Genomic DNA, 21,812 nt, shown 5'->3' on the forward strand with positions numbered 1-21,812 from the left:
TAAGTTTGTAGCTATCATCTATGCATGTCATTTTGTATGCATGCATGTACGTTTTTACACATGTATGTATGTATGAATGCATTTCAGTGTGTATGTATGTAAGCATGTATTTATTTATGTATGCATGTTTGTACGTACATATGTATGTATATACGTATGTATGAATGGATGTATTTACATACGTACTTACATACATGTATACATATATCCACAGATTATAGATATTTATGTACATACATATAAATGTGCTGTGTATGCATATCTAAATAGGGGGTGTTTGTGTATATCATTATGTGTTTGCAAATATGTTTGCCTAAGTATGCCTCTATGACACTTTGTTCTAGTTTTGAGTCTTCTTTCATTGCTGACATTGCGTTCTTGTTCTGTTGCAAATCAGGTAGGGCAGTCACGTCCACCGGTTGCGTCTTTCACACATTCAGTATGTTTCACAACAGGTGGGAAAGGCTTCGAGCTGTCTGTCAGAAAACTGGTTTGCACACCAGTGAATATCTGTGAAACTCCACCATGCTGACAGTCAAAATTGTATAATGTTCCAATTCCAAGAAAGCATAATGAAATGATCGTTGTTCATTAAGGAGATTAAGTTTAATCCTCTGGGGATCGTGTCTGCACAAAAATTCAAAGCCAACCAACATTAACTTTTCCTTTTAAACACATTGCATTTAACCCAACAAATTAAACAAACACAGACGTGTTTCTTAAAAAGAAGTGTTTTATTTCAATTTGAACAAAACCTAATACAGATTTGAAGCCAAACTGGGGAACACTGGCAAATCTCAATCCAATCACTGTGTGTGGGAATCCAACAAGGACTAAAAAATAGGAGGGCCAAATTTAAAAAATAAAATAACTTTTTTTTTTTTAAAAAGACATCTGAAATAATCATTTAACCCAGAACTGGGGCAAAGAAAATGGTGCATGTGGTCTGGGAACTTAAAAAAATGAAAACACCAGTTGTTGGGGATGTAAATAAAAATCAAAGTTTTAGTAAAATGTCAAATATGACATGTTGCATTCAGTTAGAAACCAGATAAACAGGTTTAACAATGTGCATATAATTCAATTTTGGAAGAGCAATTTGGTCAAGTCCATCCACGATACACATACTTTGATTTTAGCCGTTTTTAAACATAGTTGAAGCATTTCTGCCTTTCAGAAATGTAAATTTACAAAAATAAAACAGAATTTTCTAATGCAGTTGCCTTCTTCGAGTAGAAGTTGTAAGTAATTCCAAGTTCAAAATGGATATGATCACATTCTGCTAACACAAATTTAACTTGATAGCTATAATGACCAGTTTGAGGAGGGGGACGGGGAAGACTTCTAAAATATATCTTGAACAGCAGATAAGTGATCCATTATGTCATTTTTCCCTTCTGACACTCTAAAATATAATTCTTGATCACTGGGTTTGCAAATGTACCATTCAAATCACAGATTTGTTCAAGGTAGACTAAAAATGGAGAGGGAAACTGTAGTTAGTCCAGTTAAGACTCCACTGGCACGAGTCACCCTATGAAATATGAAATTACTTACCGAAATGAGCCGATCCACCCATGTAAACAGTGATTTTCTGATACAGAAAAATACCAAAGGTAATATGTATATTGATCTAATATTTTCATATGGGAACAGATGTGTATGTATATATATATATATATATATATATATATATATATATATATACATATACATATATATATATTTTATAACAAAATAAATCTATACTGCTGTTTTTGGTGGTGATGTGGGTTGTAGAATCCCATCGGCCCATTCTGAGTGCTCAAACAAAGAACTGCATGAAGGCTTCGCTCTGTCGGAAAAAAGAAGCTCATATACTCAAAATGCTCTGCCTGAGAGGAACATTAGTTTGAAGCGGAAAAGAAACTAATAAAATAATCGTCTTTTCCATCTTAATACCAGCTGATAAAGTAATTAATAATAAAAATGTATGTTTCTATTATTGTCTTTAAAAATTATAAGCGTTTTTTTTTTTTTTTTTTTTACTGTATCTTGGCATTTTGACACAAAATATCCTCTTGGATATTTACACAGGAAAAGATACTTTTCAAGCAATAAAACAAGCTTATATTGTGGGTTGCAACAGTAAAACAATTTCGAAGTAAAAATGGAGAAAAAGACTTGCATAGCAGATCAAAATATAACTCAACAGAAACTGATCCTTTTTGGTACGGTGCACTTTGATTCATGACTGCAGAATTTCACATATGTACATGAAATAGTAAGTCCATTCATAGCTTCACCTTCCCACAGTTAAGATCAAGTTTGTTTCTGCACTGTAATGTTCAACAGCGAGAAGGCAAGATGCAGACGGACGTCGTGTCCTCTGATCCTCTCACACAAGTCCATAGAAGTTTCAAAGAAAGAAAAAAAAAATTTTAAAATGTGTTTTAAAAGTGCCATTTTGCTACATTTTTCAGCTGATCCATGGTCTGCTACTGAACAGATAACACAAGCAATGTGTTACCAGCCCTCCAACACCACACAGTTTCCTGAATCTATGAGTTTTGGTCACATGGACAGTCACACACTCACAGCCACATACGAAGAAAACACACACTGATGACGTGAAAGGGAAAGAAAAATTGTGAAAAAAAAACAAAACAAAACAAAAAATAAACTGTCGTGGCCGGCGAGTCCATTCAAAGATTTCACCCGCGGTGATTCAACACTGACTGGTAAAGCTTCAAAAAAGAACAAGCACCATAAGAAAAAGGCCTCAAATGTCCTCCGCAGGGGGAGTTCAGCAGTTTCTGCTCGATTCTGTGCTCCCACAAAAAGCAAAAAGAAAGAAATCTACATTCAGATTTGCCTCAGGCTTGTGGTCAGGCAAAGTCACTGAAATGTTTCAGGCTTTATCTCGTATTTTCAAGTCCGGGTCAGGCATCGTAGCGTCGCTTTTTTTTCCGTTCTGAATCAAGTAGTCCACGACGTGTGTCCAACTCCCGCGAGGCCTTAAATCTTTGCGTCCGTGTCGAAACATCCAGGTGCTCACCGTCTCTGCTGAGCATAAACGGGGTATGCGAGTGTCACATTCAGAGAGTCGTTGTGCTGGACCAAAGACGTGTGCTGGTAGTGAAGTACGAGTTCTTTTAACGAGCTGTACAGGTTGTATGGCTCTGCGAAGCCGAAGCCTGAGGGGGTTTTGTTGATGACGCAGTGCTTCACCTCGCTGTCCACACTGCAAAGAGAGGACAGTCGTCACAGTGTGCTCCATTTACAGAAAACAGAGCAGTTTCTCTAGCTGCTTTCTTTTGCATCGGCTATTTTCAAAGCACTAAACAGTCTGCTCACGAGTCTCTATTGGTAATCAAGAGCTTGTTTTGACACTAAAAACCTAGACACAGCCATTGTTTTGTGCAAAAAAAACATTCCAAAGTTTGGGTTTTTTGGGTACAATTCTTTCTTTTCCAACTTGTTGTGATTACTTCAGCCTGTTCAATTAGCTTCAGAAATTTGGGGACACGTATTTTTTGCTAAAGACAAAGAAACGAATTGGCCATAAAAACATGTTTTTGAGATGCACTGATACGTACACAACACTGCAGGCGTAGCATCCTGCTTTGCTGCTGTCTCGAACCAGGAATGTTCCGTCTCTCTTGCCCTGGAGGAGAGCCTCGGCCTGAAGTCGATTGATGTTGCCCAGTCTCCAGGTCCGCTCATCGTGGTGAGGAAGGTCTTCATCGTCATCCACCATAGAATATTGACTAAAAACAGACAAAGTGACGCACAGAAAACATTAGTTGCGAGGCAAAACATTTGCATTTTTTGTGTCGGCTCGTTTTGTAAGTGCACACTTACTCCTCTGTGTTCTCGTTATTGATTCCCAGCCACTCGTTGAGTTTTTTCTGTCTGACTCCCTTCTGGGTCAGCCACCTACGAGATACAAAACGCATGGACGTCAGAGACTGGGCCGGATCTGTTTCAGAGGTACCAGAACAGCGCTCGTGTGTGGCACTTACATGAGGTACTGGTCTCTGGTCTTGCGGAGCTGGATGAGGTCAGGCTTGATGCTGTTCATCCTCTTGTCGATCTCTCTGTAGTCTGCTGCCTGTTTCTTCAGATCTTCTTCCAGTCTGCGCTTGCTGTCGACAATTTCACTGATCCTCGATTTTAACTTCTCGTAGTTACCCATGATTCTGAAAACAATAAAGGATCATTCAGTTTTGAACATAATCAAGCATTTATTTAGTAGCCAACGTTGCTTTTTGCCCAGCCTTCTTACCTCTGGATCTCCTTGTCGTTGCCTTCTCTCCTGAACTTCTCTATATACTCCTTGCTGTACCGCTCTTGTGTTTGACATTGCTCCTCAAATATCTTTATCGTTTCATTAAAAGCTTCTATCGCTGTGCGTTTCATTTGGATTTCCTGTGAGGAGAAGTCGTTTTTAAGTGTCTGATACGCAAATACTGCAGTCAAACGTTTAAACTCCAGGTTCCTCTGTGGGCGACGCTCACCTGTGATGTTCTGGTGTATTCTTCATACAGGCGGTCGTACTCTTTATTCTTTTCTTGGTACTGCTGGTGGTACTCACAAAGCTTCCTCCCCACAGCGTCAATGTTATCCTCTTTCACCACCTGATCCTGAAAAAAGATTTGGGCAAAAGTTGTAGTTAAACTGGTTTAATAATCACTCTCGTTTTAAACGTGCTGCTTCTCACTGAGCCGGCATCCTACCTGCTGGTGTTTGGAGACCGGATACAGCAGCTTGACATCTAGCTTAGGGTTGTACTGAGCCAGTGACTCATTGCGATAGTGGTTGATGAGCTCAACAACGGAGCTGAAGGTCAGCGGGTCTGAGAAGCCATACTTCCCATCCCGATGGAATATCTTGATGAGCTTGTTGTTTCCTCCTTTCCTGTGTACAAAAACAAAACCCGTTTAAAACAACATCATCTAAAATAAGATGGTCTTTCAGAGGACATCATTTCAAACTGAAAGGGGAAGTGGCTCACCTCAAAGTCAGAGTGTAGTCTCCGTGCATTTTCGTAGAGGCGTCTCGCACCAAAAACGTACCATCTGCAGTGTCCCTCAGTTTCTCATTGACCTCCTCCCGAGAGATGTCCCCCCAGTACCATTCAGCGTCCTGCAGAGCCATATTGTTGTTCATACCGTTGTTAATCACAGACGTGGGCTTCGGTGGCTTTGGAGGTAGAGCTGTGGAGACGAGGGAAGCAAAAGCTCAATTTAATATAACTGACCGGAGCTTCTTTGTGCTCGTGTTTACATTAAGCGGGATCTTGGCTTAAATCGAGCACTTCGACTTTCTGGCCTGACTAAAGAAGACCTTTGAGCTGTATCGACATTTTCTTTGATTCTTTAAAAAAGGGCAGACGACTCGAGAAGATGCATTTCAAAAGAATCAAGCATTTTTTGCTGAAATAGCTCGATGGCTCTCACGGATGCTTCTTCCCCCCCATTGATCAAACGGGGCTGATGAAATACTGCCACTCTCCGAGAGAGAGACGGTAACAGCGAGGCGGTGGGAGGAGAGATGAAGCATGAGTCAGGGGGAATGAATTTCATTCAAGAAAAGGGCCATCTATAAATATTCCTTGCTGCAAATGCAGCAGAGAAGCCTTCTAAAAAGGTAAAGCGCACACATTGGAAGTTTTTTGAAAAGAAAAGCAGTAAAAGAAAGGTTAAAATGCATATAGCTCACAAGACTTTGAACCCTAAAGCAGCTGATGAATGAATCCCCTTTGAGCCCAGCTTTAAGGTGGGATAACCAGATTCTGCTCCATGGATTTACAATCAATCAATCAATCGACATTAGTTAAACCAACAGTTTCCCAGTGAGGCTAGCAGTAGCAGAGATAAGGTAGGTGGCTATTTTCGACCCACAAATCTGCACTGCCACTGCATTAGCCAGCCTCCTGCAGCAGTGGAGCTTGCACAACTTTGCTCACTGAACACCATAAGCGCTGCTCATTTGCCACACAGCTGCGACTGTGAGAGACAGCACCAAATTCAGAGGTTTAGTCTGTTTCCATGCAGCAGCCTAACTGCTTAACCACAACACATGGTCTGCACTTCTCTGCCAGCCTTCCAACCTGATCATATTTCATCCCCAGATTACTAGAAATGTCTCATTCTTAAATCCAGCCATGTGACCAAACCAATCTTATAAAACAGCAACCTGCTGAGACTTCCACACACAGACACATTGTGTGATCCGAGGAGGCACAATTAACACTTTATTACACAGCCACCGAAACGGCAATTTGAAAAGCCATTAAGGGCAGCCTGCTCGGTAACGTGTTACATCACTTACCACAGCCAATCACATAGGGGATCTGTCACCAACCGCTCCGGCATCTTTCATTTCCTGAGAGCGATGAGGTCATTCTTAAAACACATTTCCTTCACGTCCTGCTTCAATTCTTTACAAAACTGCAGCTCGACAGAAGAAAAAAAAAAAAACCTCCGATCTACCTCCCTGTAGCATCCAGCATTAGCGTGCATTCGCCTTCAACAGCAAATGAGCAGCTGCTTTTTTTACCAGCAGAAGGAAGAAAAAAGGAGCCTGCTTCATGCTTTCCCCTCAGTCATCCTCCGTCTCCCTCTGTTGAGCCTGTCCACTTGCTCTCCTGCAGGTTGCTCGGCCCCTCCTCCCTTCGTGTGTCGTGCGGACGCTTAGCCCGTCCCACTGCTGGCACGCAGACAAAGACAGCTCTGCAGCAGCACGTACACAGCTGAATTATAATGCCTGGCCCGGTCAGCGGCACCCTGAGCTCCGAAATACGCCTGTAATCCCACAGCATGACACTCGACGTGACAGAGATAGCCTACTTGATTTCCTGAGTGAAACTAAAATAGAACGAGTTCTTGGTACAGAATTAAGGATTCAAGTGAAACCCAGTCCATCATCCTTCCAGGCTCAACTGACTTAAAACAAAGAGGTCAAATCAACTACAAATCTGTGATGCTGATTAAATATGACAAAAATGTGTTTGTATACTTTTATACACAAAAGTTAAATCCTCCTCTGTTACCCAACTGAAAACATCTGTTCCATTTTACTTTCTTCCCGTCGATTATTTGTTTTACTTGCATTCACTTACTCTGGAGTACCGACACGCAAGTTGAATGTTTTAGGCCCTCTATGAACGGTGGGTCTCGAGCCTCTGACTTCAGGGAAGTAGCTCTTAGAACGGCTCGTATCTAACACAGCATGTTTCACAAGCTACACAGCAGTGGCCCCCGGGCAAGTGGTGTGGAGGCTTAAAGGAAACAAAAACCAACTCTTCTTGTTCGGGTTAAGTCTTAAGATGTGGAATTTGTGTCTATACTATTCACAAAGTTGCTCTTTCTTTATGGCCTGAAGGCAAAAAAGCAGAAACATACTGCGACACGTCTACATGACAGGAGCAGAAAACTTACGTTGCAAGTTGTGCATGTTTTGGTGGATTAAGAGTCTCTTCTTTGAAGCCTCACTTTTACTCCCAAAGGTTAAATTTAATCCAATAAAGCTGAATTCAAGTCCTCCGCTCAAGCTCCATTTCATAGTTTAGGCCACGGAGTACGAAGATGTGGCTTGTTTTAATTTCTTAAAAAGGTTGCAGCGTTATGTGCTTCTTAATGAAATCCAGGTAATCCCCTCGGTGTGAGGCAGGTGCAACATGCGACCGGCTCAGTGTGGCTCACTCTCTCTCTCTGTCGACTGAGGGCTCAGTTCCTGCCGTGAGTGCTAAAGGTCTGAATCTCTCTCTCTCTCTCTCTCTCTCTCTGTTTCTTCCTTTCCGAGTTCTGGGAGGCTGAGGCCTGCTCACGTGGAGGTAGATAGTTAATGATTAGCAGTAGCTGCTCTGTGTCGGAGCAGCCTGTTCTGTATGCCAGCTGTGCCTGTGTGCACGGCTCTGTCGAGTCTCTTTGGTCACTCCCTCTTTCTCTGTTTGTAAAGGAGGAGGCGGGGGGCGGAGGGGTGGTGGCTTCAGTCTTATGATTAACTTGCAAAGTTTCAAATATTTGCTGACTGAGCACTTTGAGGAGCAGGCCATGTGAATATCCAGGCAAAGATTGGACTGAGGGGGGAGGAGAGTGGCTCTGGAGACCAGAAGCAGTCCTCAGTTAACAAGAAGTGCTCTGTGGCGCAGGCCGACTTTCCAGCCAACCAAATCTAAGTGGGCCTTTTGTCGCTTACTTAAAATAGTCATGCAGTAACTGGGAGGAGGCACGCAGACACCGTGCACACATGCATACACATGGGTCATTCACAGAAACACACACAATCGGAACATGTGTGTTTACAAAGTGGGCTCTCTCGTCTTTGGTGCCCATTATTTGCATGAGACTGAAGACTGAAACTAGCCTGGCACGCCTGAACTTTGTTGTTTGACCAGGTCACACGATCACATATGTATCGCTAACTAAAAGCACTTTAGGTTTTGTGTCTTTCCAGCCAGACCATGCATCCGTTTACCCATTTATCCACCAATTTCACTGCTAAAGTGCTCCCACAGGTGCAAATTGCTGACAGCTGACAACAGGTCCATGCACAGGCACATTATAAATAGCCCTGACAGGTAATAAAATGTTTAAACGGCCACAGTCGGTCCTGGGCCTCTGGGCCAGCCAACGACGGTGCTTTTAACTAGCACTGTAAAAAGAAAACTGTGCCACGCAACTCACTGCTGTCTCACACCAGCTTTGTCTAAGCAGCCCACCAACAAAAGCTTTGACACAAAAAGCTTTTTCAGGTTATAAAGTCAGTCGTGAAAGAAAAAGAAAACCTATCCTGAGAAAAAAAGAAAACAAGATATCACTAAAGATCGTATAAACCGGTCTCATCCTGTTGCCAGTACAGCAATAAACCACATGCAATCTCACCTATAATCATGTTGCACAGTTAGACAGATGGAAATCCACACTGTGATGTTGTAAAATCTATCAATTTCTCGTCAACACATTAGAAAGAGAAATTAAATTGTACATAAATGTACAATTTCATACGGTTAAAAAAAAAAAAAAAAATAGGAAAAGTACCCTGTGGTCCTCTGCAAGTGCAGCAGTTGCAAGTCTCAACGCCTCTCTGGTGCTATTAATAGCTCCTGCCACGGTGTGCGTTGTGCAGCAATTTTAGTCCCTGCAGAACTTAACATTCACGTTCCACCTCCGATAATAAATAATGCACACATCTCTCAAAGTTTTCCTCCAAAATGGGGCAATGCAATTCATTGAAGTGTTGCATTTGATAAAATGTTTTAATGATGTACGAAAAGGAAAGCACAAATAAAGGTTTAACTACCTGGAGCAGCATGACTTTCACTCCACTCACTGGTCACCAGAACCTCGATGATCTTTATGTAAGCATCCAGACTGGGTTCACAACTGCAGAGGGTGAAGAAAAGGCAAGTTAAAAAAAGTTTTATAGCCCAGGTGACTGTCTGCTGCTCTGGGTTCTCTGCATTGGTTGCAATCTGATGGTAATTCAGGCTTAGCTACTTTAATTGCACAGCTGGTAAGAAGAAAAGCTCCAACCTATATTTGTGTATAGCTAAAACCCATGAGTGCCTGACAAACTGCACGCTCTTAGTGCTCGACTGAATGTGCATGACTGAGCCTGCACACTTATCTATCTGCAGCCTGAGTGTCTATCTTTGACGAACCAGAATGTGCCGCAGCGAGGCATGAGCCCACTGCTCCGACGCTCACCTGGTGGGTTGCTGCCTGAAAAACACCGAGCTGAAGATCTCGCCCAGCGATCTGGCACTGAGCAGGTTCTTGGAGCCGTTCTGGCACACTTTCGCAAAATGCCTCAGCAGACAGTGGAGAGTTAGCCAGTATTGAGGAGGCAGTGTCGGGGTGCTGGCAATGCGACGTAGCAGCTGGGCGCATTCCTCAGGGTTCACCACCTCTGTTGGAAAAGATGAGAGCGGCCAAGGGTCAGACGAAGAGATGTGAAAAACCAATCCTGCATTAAAGGTCTTCCTCAGTTGAAGAGGAGCTTAAAATGAAAGCTTTTTTGTCAAACCATGAAGAGATGGAAAAAGGCGTCATATGCAGTTAGTCTTGTCAACCACAGAGAGATTGTGTGGTTGACAGTGAGCGTAAGGTACACGAGCAGGTGATTGGCTGCTCGGAGATGCTAGAGATAAACTTTCAGGCTTGTTTTAGTTCCTATTAACCACAGATATCCTGTTTCTGGCCATGTGACAGCAAGAAAATGCAGAGCTACAGAACAAGTGTGGTGTGAGAATTTTTCCTACGCTTGCAAGAGGCTGCAAGAAAAAGAGACAGGAAGATAAAAAAAAAAATTCAAAAAGTGATACAATATGAGTAATATACACTTTGCATGCTTTTTATTTTTATTTATTTATTTATTTATTTTGGCTTTTTTATGCCTTTAATGATAGGACAGTTGGAGAGAGACAGGAAGCAGGGGGCAGAGAGAGGGGGTAGACATGCAGCAAAGGGCCGCTCAGTGCGGGACTCGAACCGGGGCCCGCTGCAGCGAGGACTGTAGCCTCTGTACATGGGGCGGCTGCTTAACCCACTACGCCACCGACAGCCCCAGCATACTTTTTATTTTAGAAGAATCTGCTCACAAAGACTAAAAAAAGATAAAATCTAAAGTTCAACATTGAGGAACAAAGGGTGCAGGCAAACTCTTGCGGTTTCTGTTCCAAGTACTCGATGTACAGCAGGGCATGGGTACATTACGTCAACACTTCTGTTTGAAGCCAGCTGTGCGGTGCATAAGTGATCACTGCATCTACATCTGAGCTCCCACCTTTAGCAGAGAGGACCATCTGGGCCTGTAGTGCAGTGGGGATGATGGGCTGGGGAAGATCCTGCAGGTACCTACGCAGACCATCACACACCACTGGAAGTTCCAGCTGATCCAGGTCTGTTGAGGGAGGGTCTGAGGAGCAACGCAACACAAGATGCATGTTATATTTACTGATACATAAGCTCACATATGGCAAGAGCCACAGCTTTTTGTGGTGTTTCAAACTTCATTTACATGTGCGCAGAAGTCCCTTTTTGTCGCCTCACACTTCATCACACTCTTTCCTTTGATCTGACTTCCTCTTGTGTGTGCGTGTGAATCTCGCTCACAGGAAAGTTACCGCTTTCAAACAAGTTGATTAAGACGCAAGTAGAAAGGGTGAGGGTTAGGCTACTTACCAGTGTCAAAATACTGTCTGACTTCAAGCCCAGCACCAGCAGTGAATGTTCGATATAAAGTCGGGTTATCCAGACCTAGAAAAATACCACAGGTCACATCATGGTTCTGTGAAGCATGTTACATCAGCACAGAAAGATGGGCAAACTGATGTTTTATTTTTATTTTTTTCAGGGAAACTCACCCTTCCTCTCGATAGCTTCCAGCAGTCTGGTCAGCATGGGTGGAGCGGTCTCTGGGAGGGAAAACTGCTCCGTCAGGTCCGGCAAAGAGAAGCCTGGCGGAGATGACAACAAACAGTCAACAGAGATAATCATTAAAGGAGTGATTGGCTTCCTACTAATTATCAACTGGGCCAGTAGTTCATTTTGTGAACCCTTTTCTGACACAGGTAAGAAATGGACTGGATACATTTAAAAAAAAAAAAAAAAAAAAAAGCACGATACTCTACAAGGTGCAGAGATATAACCGGACAATGCAGTGGTTCCCCAGTCTGAAAACTTATCTACTTATCTGCTGTTCTGTTCAAGGCAGGAGTCACTGTGCCATTTTCTAAAGAAGGAAATGTGGGATTCAAAGTTGTTGTGCTTCTGTTTTGGGGCACGTGTAACTAACAAGGAAGTCTTCTGATCTAGCTATGAGTATGATCAAATTCAATAAGTTTGAATTATAATAAGAATAAATCATTTATCCCGCTGAGAAAAATCTAACCCGTGACGGCCGTTTGATGGGACTTCAACTAGTGGGGGCTCGCGACCGGTGAGGTGTTTGACGAGCAAACTGCTCAGAACTTCAAAGGAGGAGGGTACACGACCAAAGAGCTGCTTTCAAACAAAAAAGGTGTGTATTAATAAAAGACCAATTCAAGAACAGGAGGTGTTGAGAACTAAACTTAGTGTTTTGCGGGCCAAGAAACTAAGTAAATATCCTGTGACATGAGGTAAGCCAGGTCTTACTTTCGTACTTATTTTGTCTTCAGAACTTTGCGCCCAGGTGTGGACATGAAAGGATCAAGGATTTGGCAAGGATTATATTTGGACTTGCAAAGGCGTATGTTGAAAAGGTATTTTTCTGAAAGGCTCAACTGTTCGACACCAAGTCTGCACTTTCAAAACGTTGAGAAAAACCATGAATGAAACCTTTCTTGGAACCATATTTATCTTTCATGCTACCTTAAAAATGATTAATTTAAAAAAAAAAAAAATTTAAATGGGCAACTACGGCTCACGCTGATGCATGCATTCTGATTATTATCAAGGAACTGCCCTCTTCCCCCAGAAGAGGGTTCAATCAAGTCAAATATAATGAACCACTTCATCCAAATCCACATCCTCAGGCCAGCGCAGCACTCAGGCTGGCATGTTGCGTGTGAAGAAACTGGATTACCCAAGTCCCTCTAACCACAGAACACACAAAACTCCATGTTGGACAACTGGTCATCTGGAAGACATTATCGGAGCTGCAAACCAGAAGTGTGAGGGGGGGCGGGGGGGTTCTCAGAAGCAGCAAACTTTGAGATGGAACAAAGTTTCCCTAAATAGAAATCGAGACACGCAGTGCAGCCATCACACACCTTGGAAGTGTAAGCTTTCTCCCAGACAAGATATCTAACACGACTCTCCTAGAAGAGCCAACTTCTTTTCTGAGAAACTCAATTCACAACCAGAAGGTAAATGAAACCCAACCCTATCGATCACATCAATAAAGATTACACAACACCCTGGTAAACACTTGTTTCGTGAAATCTTTCTCACAAATCAAAGACTATCAGATGTTTCAGAGATGCATCGTGTCACTCATTAAACTTAACTTTGAAAACGCATTAAAAAGAAAAAAACGTATTAAAAGCATCTGCCTGCGTTTCTCCCACAGCCTGGTGATAACTTCTAAAACGAGAAAGATCAAAGGGGTCCAGACTCTTATGTTTACTATTCTGTCAATGGCTGGCCTGTGAGTGACACGGGTCAGGCCTGAGATAGAGTTGCTTCTAGGTACTGTCAACGATGTGACAGTTTTGGCGCCAATGGAGTCGGATCAGGTAGCAGACAAAATATGGCAGAAATGCTTCGAGCTATCTGTGATGATTTCTGAGATGCCGAGACATGAGATCAAATGATCAACATGCCCCTGCCGGCCGCAGCTTTTAACTACTCAAACACCAATAAAGACAATAACGGATTCAATTATCGTGCTCGTCTCAGTGGTGTTACTCGAGTTACATTCCAATGTTTTCTTCTATTTAGAAGAGCTGAATGCCTGCACATCATTAGACCAACTTTTCAATGCAAGCTGGTTTCTGTGGTAACTTGGGAAAGAAAGTTGCGGTACGACGGGGGCCCCTTGGACATGCCTCTACAAGTCTGCATGTTTGGCAGACCTCAAGATATCCCAAAAGGCCTCAGCCAGTCAATAGTCAGTTAGACAACCGCAGGTTGAGGAAGCCGATGCAGCTGCCACTGGGGGACAATCTCACCGGCTCAAATGGTATGTCTAAACTGAATAAACTGCAGACTGTGGGCAGGACAGAGCTGGGGCACCACGGACACACTAAAGATAGCACTCACTTTGGATAAATTTAGAGAACCAGCTCAAGTAATCAGCATTTTCAGGTTATCCCATTTCTTCTCGTCTGAGACAGGTCTGGCTGGGGCACATTAGTAAAATCTAAAAGACCACCACGGCATACATAAAAACACACCGAGGCTCATTAAGAAAGTGTGCCACAAATGTGCAAAATCATGTGGTAAATCTGAGAAGAATTACTTATAAGATGAGCTGCAGGTGCTGACAAAACAATTCAGATGTTAAGTGGACCCCGACTGCAGATTTTAGAAAATTATACAACATCTCTATGAACACGTGTGCACGGGCAGCATTAAGAACATGCTTCAACACAGCTGACCTGCAAGTCAATGAATGATGAAGGAAGAAAACAGACAGGCAATGTCTCCTCCTACTGGCTGGGAGATGCAGTGCAACAGTAAAGCAACAGCCAATGAGGAGACTGTTGCTACAGCCTGGCAATTAACCCTATATTGGGGAGACCTCACTTAAACAGTTTTATTTTCCTGAGATGCAATTATACGTGCAAAGCACGACTTTCAGAGATGATGAGGCTGCTTTAAGTCAAATGAAAAAGAGACTTCGAACTGTGATGTCTGACACACCGTTAGATTTATTTTTTTCAAATAAAGACTCACTATGTTCAGTACTGGCCACAGGGTGCAAGGCTCATTTCAACCAATTCAAACTTGTAATACCTTTAGAATAATGCAGTTTCATTCTGATTTAATCTAATGAACAGGATATCCAAAGTCACACTATGCTGACACAGTCTTATAGGTCTACTTTCCATAACAGAAAGGGTTTTTTGTCTCTTGATGAGATGATGATGATGATGATATGACATTTGAGGGTGTAATGTAAAAACGTTTAAACACGAGAAGATACGAATCGTGGCAAACACAAAAACTTGGTTTGTAAGTAAGCACTTCTGTGAGTCGTTCTCAAGCATTTCAAGTGAGATACCAGCCTCACTGCACGTCTAGTTGTGCAGAAGTGGGGCATATCGTGATGGTTGTTTAACCACAACGGTTTTAAGATATGTAACTGCAGCAACAGTCCTGTGTTGCAACAGCTCTTACTTCTATTGGCTAAGCCATTCAGCAGTAGAAAACGGTATATTCTGTGTAACTGAGGAGCACGACCAGCTAATCCGGGATGGTAGGGCCAAGGCTAAAAATAATAAAAGCGTTTAAACGAAGCAGAAGATTTGTCTTGTTTAATCAAAGCGTTGTGTAATACTACACCCTCGTCACACTAGCTTGCCTACCATGTCGGGTGCCCTCTCTCAATAAATAACATTTCTGAAATTCTCCCTCTGCCCTTCTTGACATTGTGTTTCTCTGTAATCTCACCTTTGTCTTACTGCACTTCAAGGCCATCAGTCTGCGCCTTATTTTCTCGCTCATTCCTAATCCTGCTAGCAGACAAGCCCTGACTCCAGTAAAGAAGATTTGCCAATTCAGACTTCAGTCTCTGCACACAATCAAGTAATGAAACAGTTATGCACGGTCTCGTGCACACAGCTACATACAAGCCTGACAGAATTGAACCTCTAATGCCGTTTCAGGAAAAGAAGAATATCAAATTACACTGTTGATTTTATTGAACCCTGAAACTGCGTCACTTTTATCTTTTTCCACATCACATCACTGGACAGCAGTAAATCCTAAAAGATAGCAGCAGCTATAATTAAAGCTCCTTCTTTTGATCTGAGGATTACTCAGAGTAAGAGCAAACCATAAATGTCACGAATGAACATTTATAGACAAAGAAGTCCTGTTATTTCCAATATTTTGCCATTTGTGACTAAGTCACTTTAATCACAGCCACTTAAAAACAAGCAAACAGCATATTTTTTAACTCAGGTTACAAGTCTGTTTCTATTTAAATTTCAAACCTAAATGTTTCTTGAACTGAACATAATTAAAGGGAGGAATCCATGTTATCATATTAGCTCTGGGGAAACAACCACTAATACTGGAATAAGCAATCCCTTGTAGTTAAACATGATCCCCTGAAGCAAATGTGGGGATAATGATAAGATGACACGCACATTTAATAAACACCCATCTGTGACACAGTCACACTTTGGAAATTACGACGATCCAAAAATACATTTAAATCCAGCTTGCGCCTGATGTTCACAGTCAGCGTTGTACACTCTCGCCACTTCTGGCCAACGCTAACATCTAGTGACCAAGTAAAAGTGACAATTATTTTCCAAAAACACAACCTCTAAACTGGGTAATAATCTACAAATGTGAGAAAAAAAAAATCCAACGAGCCCAAATCAGTAAAAATCTGTCTCACATGACCACTAAAAACAATGCCAGTGTGAAATCACTGGGGCGCTATTCAGCCTTCAACCATTTATTGTCCGGTTACATTGTGCACAGTGTTACTGCAATCAGCACTTAGCACAATACTGATTCATCACAAAGCTACAAACCAGTCTACCATGCAGTCTGAGCGCACCACTCCACCATAGAAGAGCCAACACATTCCTGGCTTCAGCTGCCTTTAGTCCCACAGAGGAGGAACTCTACATCAGAGCACACTATAACACCATAAACTTTTGCTGTGTTTATTCTGCTGCTGACTTGGACGGATGCAGTGATCCGTTACTGTCCTTTCTGGAGAAAAAAAACTAAACAAAAACAAAAAATCAAAAATCCAAATTTGAAGAACATTGCAAAGGCTACTTCATGCATAATTTAAGAGAGAAGTGAAATATTGAGGGGGTGAAAAAAAAAAATGACAGTACTGACAGAAAGAGCGTTCAATAGAGCAGATGTCAGGCTGAGTGCTAAAGAGGCCCAGAGAAGGAGAGCTGCATTATCTCAATCTCCAGCTATGCAGAGTACTCTCTCTGCAACTGTCCCCTCTGCACAGCCTCCTCTCTTCCTTCCAGTAGTCCTTTTTACTATCTATATTTTGAACAACTTTGAGATTCTCCATAATCGCCATCTATTACTAGCTCTAAAACTCTAATTTTTCAAGTGTTTCCACTCATAAGGGCATATGTAACAAAAAGCTATGAAAAATGTAAAAAAAAAAAAAAATTGTTTTTTTTTTGTTGTTTGTTTTTTTAAAGGTGAACTTTTGTCTGCAGTGTACTGTGATCTTACATGAATAATTACGTAGAGATAAGGCTCAGAGAGCAGATAGACTGATGGCATCAAATATTTCTTTTAACATGACTGAGCATGCAGGCCGAACCTTGCGAGAACATGCCGAACGAGCAGTCTTTCACGCTCGTCTCCAGCTTTCAGAGGAGTGCTCAGTCAGACTGGCTGCTCGACGATGAAAAGCAGTTATACACACACACACCAAACACCGGCATCTCAAAACATTTGTTATATAATCACGCATCGCCTGCGTGATCAGTGGTGTTAGACATGGCAACAAACTGCCTAAATGTTAACAAAATGACACATTATTACTTTATAAAACTCACGCACAATGTTCATGCTTTCTTGCCATGAACTTTTGCATTGGAATAAATTAGCCAATGCTACTCCGTGTTCCTTCCGCATGGCGTGCCCGAGCACATGCATGTTCTCTCAACTGAGGGGCCCAGCAAAGGAGGAACACTTTAATGTTTATGAAAAAAACAGGGTGAGAGCTGGAATGAGGCGGAATAGCTTCCCAGCCCTGCCCTCCTCTCTTTCTCTTTCCTTCTCCACATCTGCTGCACTCATGTTAACCCCCCCCCACCCCTCCCTCAGCTCAGAGAAGAGAGGTCCCTTTCCAAGCCTCAATCCTCCACCTCCTTTGCCCTCCCAGAGCTGACTGTAGGAACTATCAAAACATTGGGAAAAAAAAAAAAAAAAAAAAAACACAAGGAGGAAGAAAAAAAAAGCTGCGGTGGGTGTAGGAGGAAGGGAGTTAGATCCCTCGGTGGTGGGCAATAAATCACAGACACTCTGGGAGCAACAAGACCCTCTTCAAAGCCCCCTTGAGCATGCAGATCCTTGGTTCCTCCCAAGGCCCCCCACCTACCCTATCCCCTGCTTCAGCCCCTCTGCCAAGCCCCAAGCTCTGCTCCAGCCCTGATCCCTGTGCACACTATCCCTTACACAAACCCTAGAGCTAGCACAAGGGCTCTCGCTCCCTTACCCACAACCTCAGGGACCCCTCCCTTCTTCCCCACCCGACTCCCACAGCCCCGGACACAGAGACTTTTTCTTCTCCCTGTGCTACATTCACATTTGCTCCAGGCTCAACGCTGCTGCCAGTCAACCACGACATAGCCATTCAACACATGCCCCCTTCACACAGCTCTTTGCTCACCCTGCAAACCACAGCAAAGAATTTCACAACCGTACCACAAAGAGCAGAAACTGGAGACCTGGCAGCTACATCTGCTCTTTAGGTGAGGAGAGAGCTTTAAGTGCACATTCGAGAAAGCCGCAGAATCATTAAGAAGATGCAAGTTTTAACTGCTCTTTATAGTCGTGGTAGCTCTGACTGATTTGAAAGGGACCTTTATTCAAATCATGGCATGAAATAAGAAAAAAATAATCTAACCCTACATCATGTCAATTAGTTTAGCTAGAACCTCAGTAATGACAGTTACAATTAATACTAAAAAAAGAAACATTCACATTTAGTGTTCTACAGAAATTGATTATGAATTTGGCCTGAGTCTACACCAAAGTAATACGCATTAAGTTTGCCTGCTTTGATCAAAACTGTGGTGTCTTATAGGCCCAAAACCACTCAAATGTCAAGCTATATTTTGTGTAAAACAAGTGGAATAATGATATCTTTTCAGTGCGATAACAGCTTCAGAAAACATCTCAGTATCCTAGTACAACACGATTGTTATCAAATAAAATGAGAGGTTTGGCCTTTTTTTTCTTTTTAATAATCAAAACCTTTGTTTTAAGGAAGCGTGAGTGCCAAATGTAGACACAGGTAGCAAAAAGAGATGGTCACTTTACCATAAGCTGGTTCACATATTCTTGCCATATTGTAAAAAAGCAAATGTCTGACATGATCATCTACATAAAACAGAAATGTTGCTAAAACTCTTATGGCCATAGGGCAAATTTAGGCCTTGTCGTTTCATGTTTTTGAGCTGCAGTATTTCTAAGGTCGAAAAGCAAAGTTTCGTGGACAAACCTAAAGGTTTGTTGACCGTCTTGCCAACTAACAAGCAGCAACAAAAAAGAGAAGGCACATCTAAATAAATCAAGCAAGAGGAGACATATTTATATCCACTTATAAAGCTAGCTTAACTGTTATGCTATGCTTCCGCACAAAAGGCTCAACTACATGAATCTAAGCATCTTTCTCAACACTGATAAGGGAATTACATCCACTAAAGATGCAATTTGAGGAGAAAAACAGATGATATCCACTGGTACCATATGGCCTATAGATAACGCACACTTGTACTGTGCGCTGAACACACACCAGTGTCATTGTCCATTGGGACCCAAGCTTGGTTCGCATTCATTGCAGCTGGACAGCACCCGAGCAGAGCGATTTGTTAACAAAAACTATTTTACAAGGCCAGCTTCTTTGTCAAAATCTATTAACCTGAGTCCAAATGTATCTGAGCTGCTTGCAGTAAGAAACATTGCAAACAAGCGACTCCATCTGCTGATGAAGGCCAAGACATATGGCTGAAAGTTCTGGAAGAAATATGTAAAAGGGCTGTGGGATGCTAGTCAGGTAACCAGATGGCAGTTGTAATCACATCTTCAAGAGCCAGGAAACCTAACCCTAACCCAATATGACACGTGTAGCAAAATCTGAATGTCACAGTCCAGTCGCTGGGTGTCATTTATTGATGATTCAGCCACAGCTTACCAATGAAGTGTTCAGCGTTTTAACCCGAGATGCCACATTCAAACCGATCTGAAACCAATCAATAATTTGTGTGTGTGTGTGTGTGTGTGTGTGTGTGTGTGTGTGTGTGCAGCTTCCTGTTAAACAGGTTTAGTACTGAACTCACCTTGTTCTGAGTCGGAGTCCGTCTCTGACCTGAAGGAGCCTGGAGCTACCGGTAAGGGTCTGGGGGGTCTTGGCTTAGGTGTAGGGGGCGAGATCCATTTCTTCCCGATGTACTCGACGTACGTCCCCGGGAAGTCCCCTTTTTCCTGAGTGCTTTCATTAAAGCCCGGTAGCCAGCCAACATCATCTGGCCGCTGTTCCAGACCATCAGTGTACCCAAGAGCCACCAGAGCGCCTTTGCTTACCAACAATATGTCCCCCACATGCAGATCAATGTCCTCCTCCCTCTCTTTTTTGTAGTCATAAAGCGATCTGTACTGATATCCCTCGGCACTCATACTGATCCCTTTGTATCGAGGTGCTTTCTCGAAGACGGGCTGCGATCGGCTATGTTACTCTTCAGGTTTCTCTGAGTATGCGTTTAGTCCAGGTACTCATTTGCTGATTCCAACAAAGCTACAGCCAACGCTTTTAAGGAGACAAAAATATCTAACTTGTCTTCATTCTTTCACAGTTCGTGCCTGCTCTCAATAAACTGCAGCTCTGTTGGTGTGTCGCCTCGCAGTATGCACCCATCAGTAAATGGCCTGCAGCTGTGATCTTCAGGGTGCTTATCCAGACCTGTAAGATGAGAGGAGAGGCCATGTACAGCACACTGATCAAGACAATTGTTGCCTGTGCTGCATTGCAATGCTCGCATGCAAGCAGAATAAGTGTCTAGGATATCATTAAATTGGTTATAAAAGAGAAAGATCAATTTACAGGAAAGCAATTAAGGACAGAAATCCTATTTACAGTAATTACACAAAGCCAAAGTACAAGTTGAAATTGCTTGCCTTTTTATATACCGTAACATACATTTGGACTAAATTGTATTTTTTTAAAAAAAACAGCTGTAAAGTTGTATTTTTTGGCGTTTTGTCTTCGCTAGTTTGAAGATGTGCAGTGGAAGTAAAATAACCCAACATCTCATGATCTAAAAACAGTAGTTTATCCTTTTTATGATTTCGCTATCACATTCTTACTAGTTTATTTCGTGATTGAACTAAACCCCAAGGGGAGTTCTTATAAGCTGGCAGGAAAATAACTGTCACAAGAGTAAATAATTCACTGCTCATGCCGTTATTATGAGCCGATTTTTTATGGTACCTTTTACAGTTTTTGGCACAGTCCCGCACAGCCAGCATATGGCTGCTAACATGAGCGTTATCACTGACAGAGCTATAGTCAGAGTTATAAAACTTAATTATCCACTTCATTGAGAACGTTTGGGAAACCTTCAGGAGTTCAACTAGCAGATATAGACTGAAGCAAAGACCTAACATTGTGTGCAAAAATTTAGTGGAAGCAGTTAGCAAACCAAGTTAGCAAAAGAAGACTAAAAGTTAGCGCAAAGGTAAAAAGAAGCTACAGTTTAAACTAACTAATCTTTGGAAAATGTAGATACACGACAAGAAGGATCCTTGTTCATTTTTAAGGACAAATATTTAACATTTTGCTAACAAAGTTAGCGAGGTCGCCCAACAGAAACTTACCAAGAGTGCATGGATCCCTCAGAGATTCCAACGAGTCTCCTTCCCTCCACACTAAACCACTTCCACTTGGTTAAACTTCGTTAAACGATCAGTAAAATGCAACCCTAAACAGACCTCTCACCCGATCAGTTCGAAACAATAACCTCTAATAGAATTCAAATCCTATTTCATGACAAGTACAAAGTCTTACGACATACTGCCAGTCGACATAACAGTACAGCCTCCCCGTCCCGAACAAATGTTCCCTTGAACGTCGTCCCTGCGGCCAACAAGGGGCGAGACAAACAACGGCCACACATTGGTCCGTATCCCTGTCAATCAATTACCTCACACAATTGGACCAATCTCGTTCCCGTTAGTGGTCCACACTCCCCCTTCCATGTACCCTTTCAAGTAACACGAAACACCTATGGAAATTACATAACTTGAATTCACAGTCCCAAAGGATTCTTTAGGCTTTTATTATGAACATCTGCTTGGATTAAACTGATTGACTTTAGATCATTATCATCAAAATTACGAAAAATTATAAGATTAACAATACACAATACATGGTAAGATACACAAGTAAAACCTATT

At 42.3% G+C, this 21,812-nt stretch overlaps 1 protein-coding gene across 3 annotated transcripts; it reads right to left on the reverse strand.

Moving 5' to 3' along the window:
* Positions 1-715: 715 nt before the first annotated feature.
* Positions 716-21,479, reverse strand: pik3r1 (phosphoinositide-3-kinase, regulatory subunit 1 (alpha)). Of its 3 annotated transcripts, XM_075456029.1 has the most exons (15): positions 21,234-21,479; positions 19,700-20,319; positions 11,354-11,446; positions 11,172-11,246; positions 10,774-10,905; positions 9,696-9,897; positions 9,289-9,371; positions 4,997-5,198; positions 4,719-4,899; positions 4,500-4,625; positions 4,268-4,410; positions 4,005-4,181; positions 3,844-3,918; positions 3,579-3,749; positions 716-3,223 (listed from the first exon to the last, which is right to left on the reverse strand). In XM_075456029.1, exons 2-15 carry the CDS (start codon positions 20,034-20,036, stop codon positions 3,034-3,036), a joined length of 2,187 nt encoding a protein of 728 aa, XP_075312144.1. In that variant the 5' UTR covers positions 20,037-20,319; positions 21,234-21,479; the 3' UTR covers positions 716-3,033. The 3 variants fall into 3 exon arrangements, with proteins under 3 accessions (XP_075312144.1, XP_075312145.1, XP_075312146.1); XM_075456030.1 differs by lacking the exons at positions 9,289-9,371; positions 9,696-9,897; positions 10,774-10,905; ... (2 more) ...; positions 19,700-20,319; positions 21,234-21,479 and adding an exon at positions 7,425-7,920; XM_075456031.1 differs by lacking the exons at positions 9,289-9,371; positions 9,696-9,897; positions 10,774-10,905; ... (2 more) ...; positions 19,700-20,319; positions 21,234-21,479 and adding an exon at positions 6,316-6,861.
* Between the last annotated feature and the right edge of the window lie 333 nt (positions 21,480-21,812).

This window comes from Odontesthes bonariensis, chromosome 22, assembly GCF_027942865.1.
Source record: "Odontesthes bonariensis isolate fOdoBon6 chromosome 22, fOdoBon6.hap1, whole genome shotgun sequence".
Taxonomy (NCBI): Eukaryota; Metazoa; Chordata; class Actinopteri; order Atheriniformes; family Atherinopsidae; genus Odontesthes; species Odontesthes bonariensis.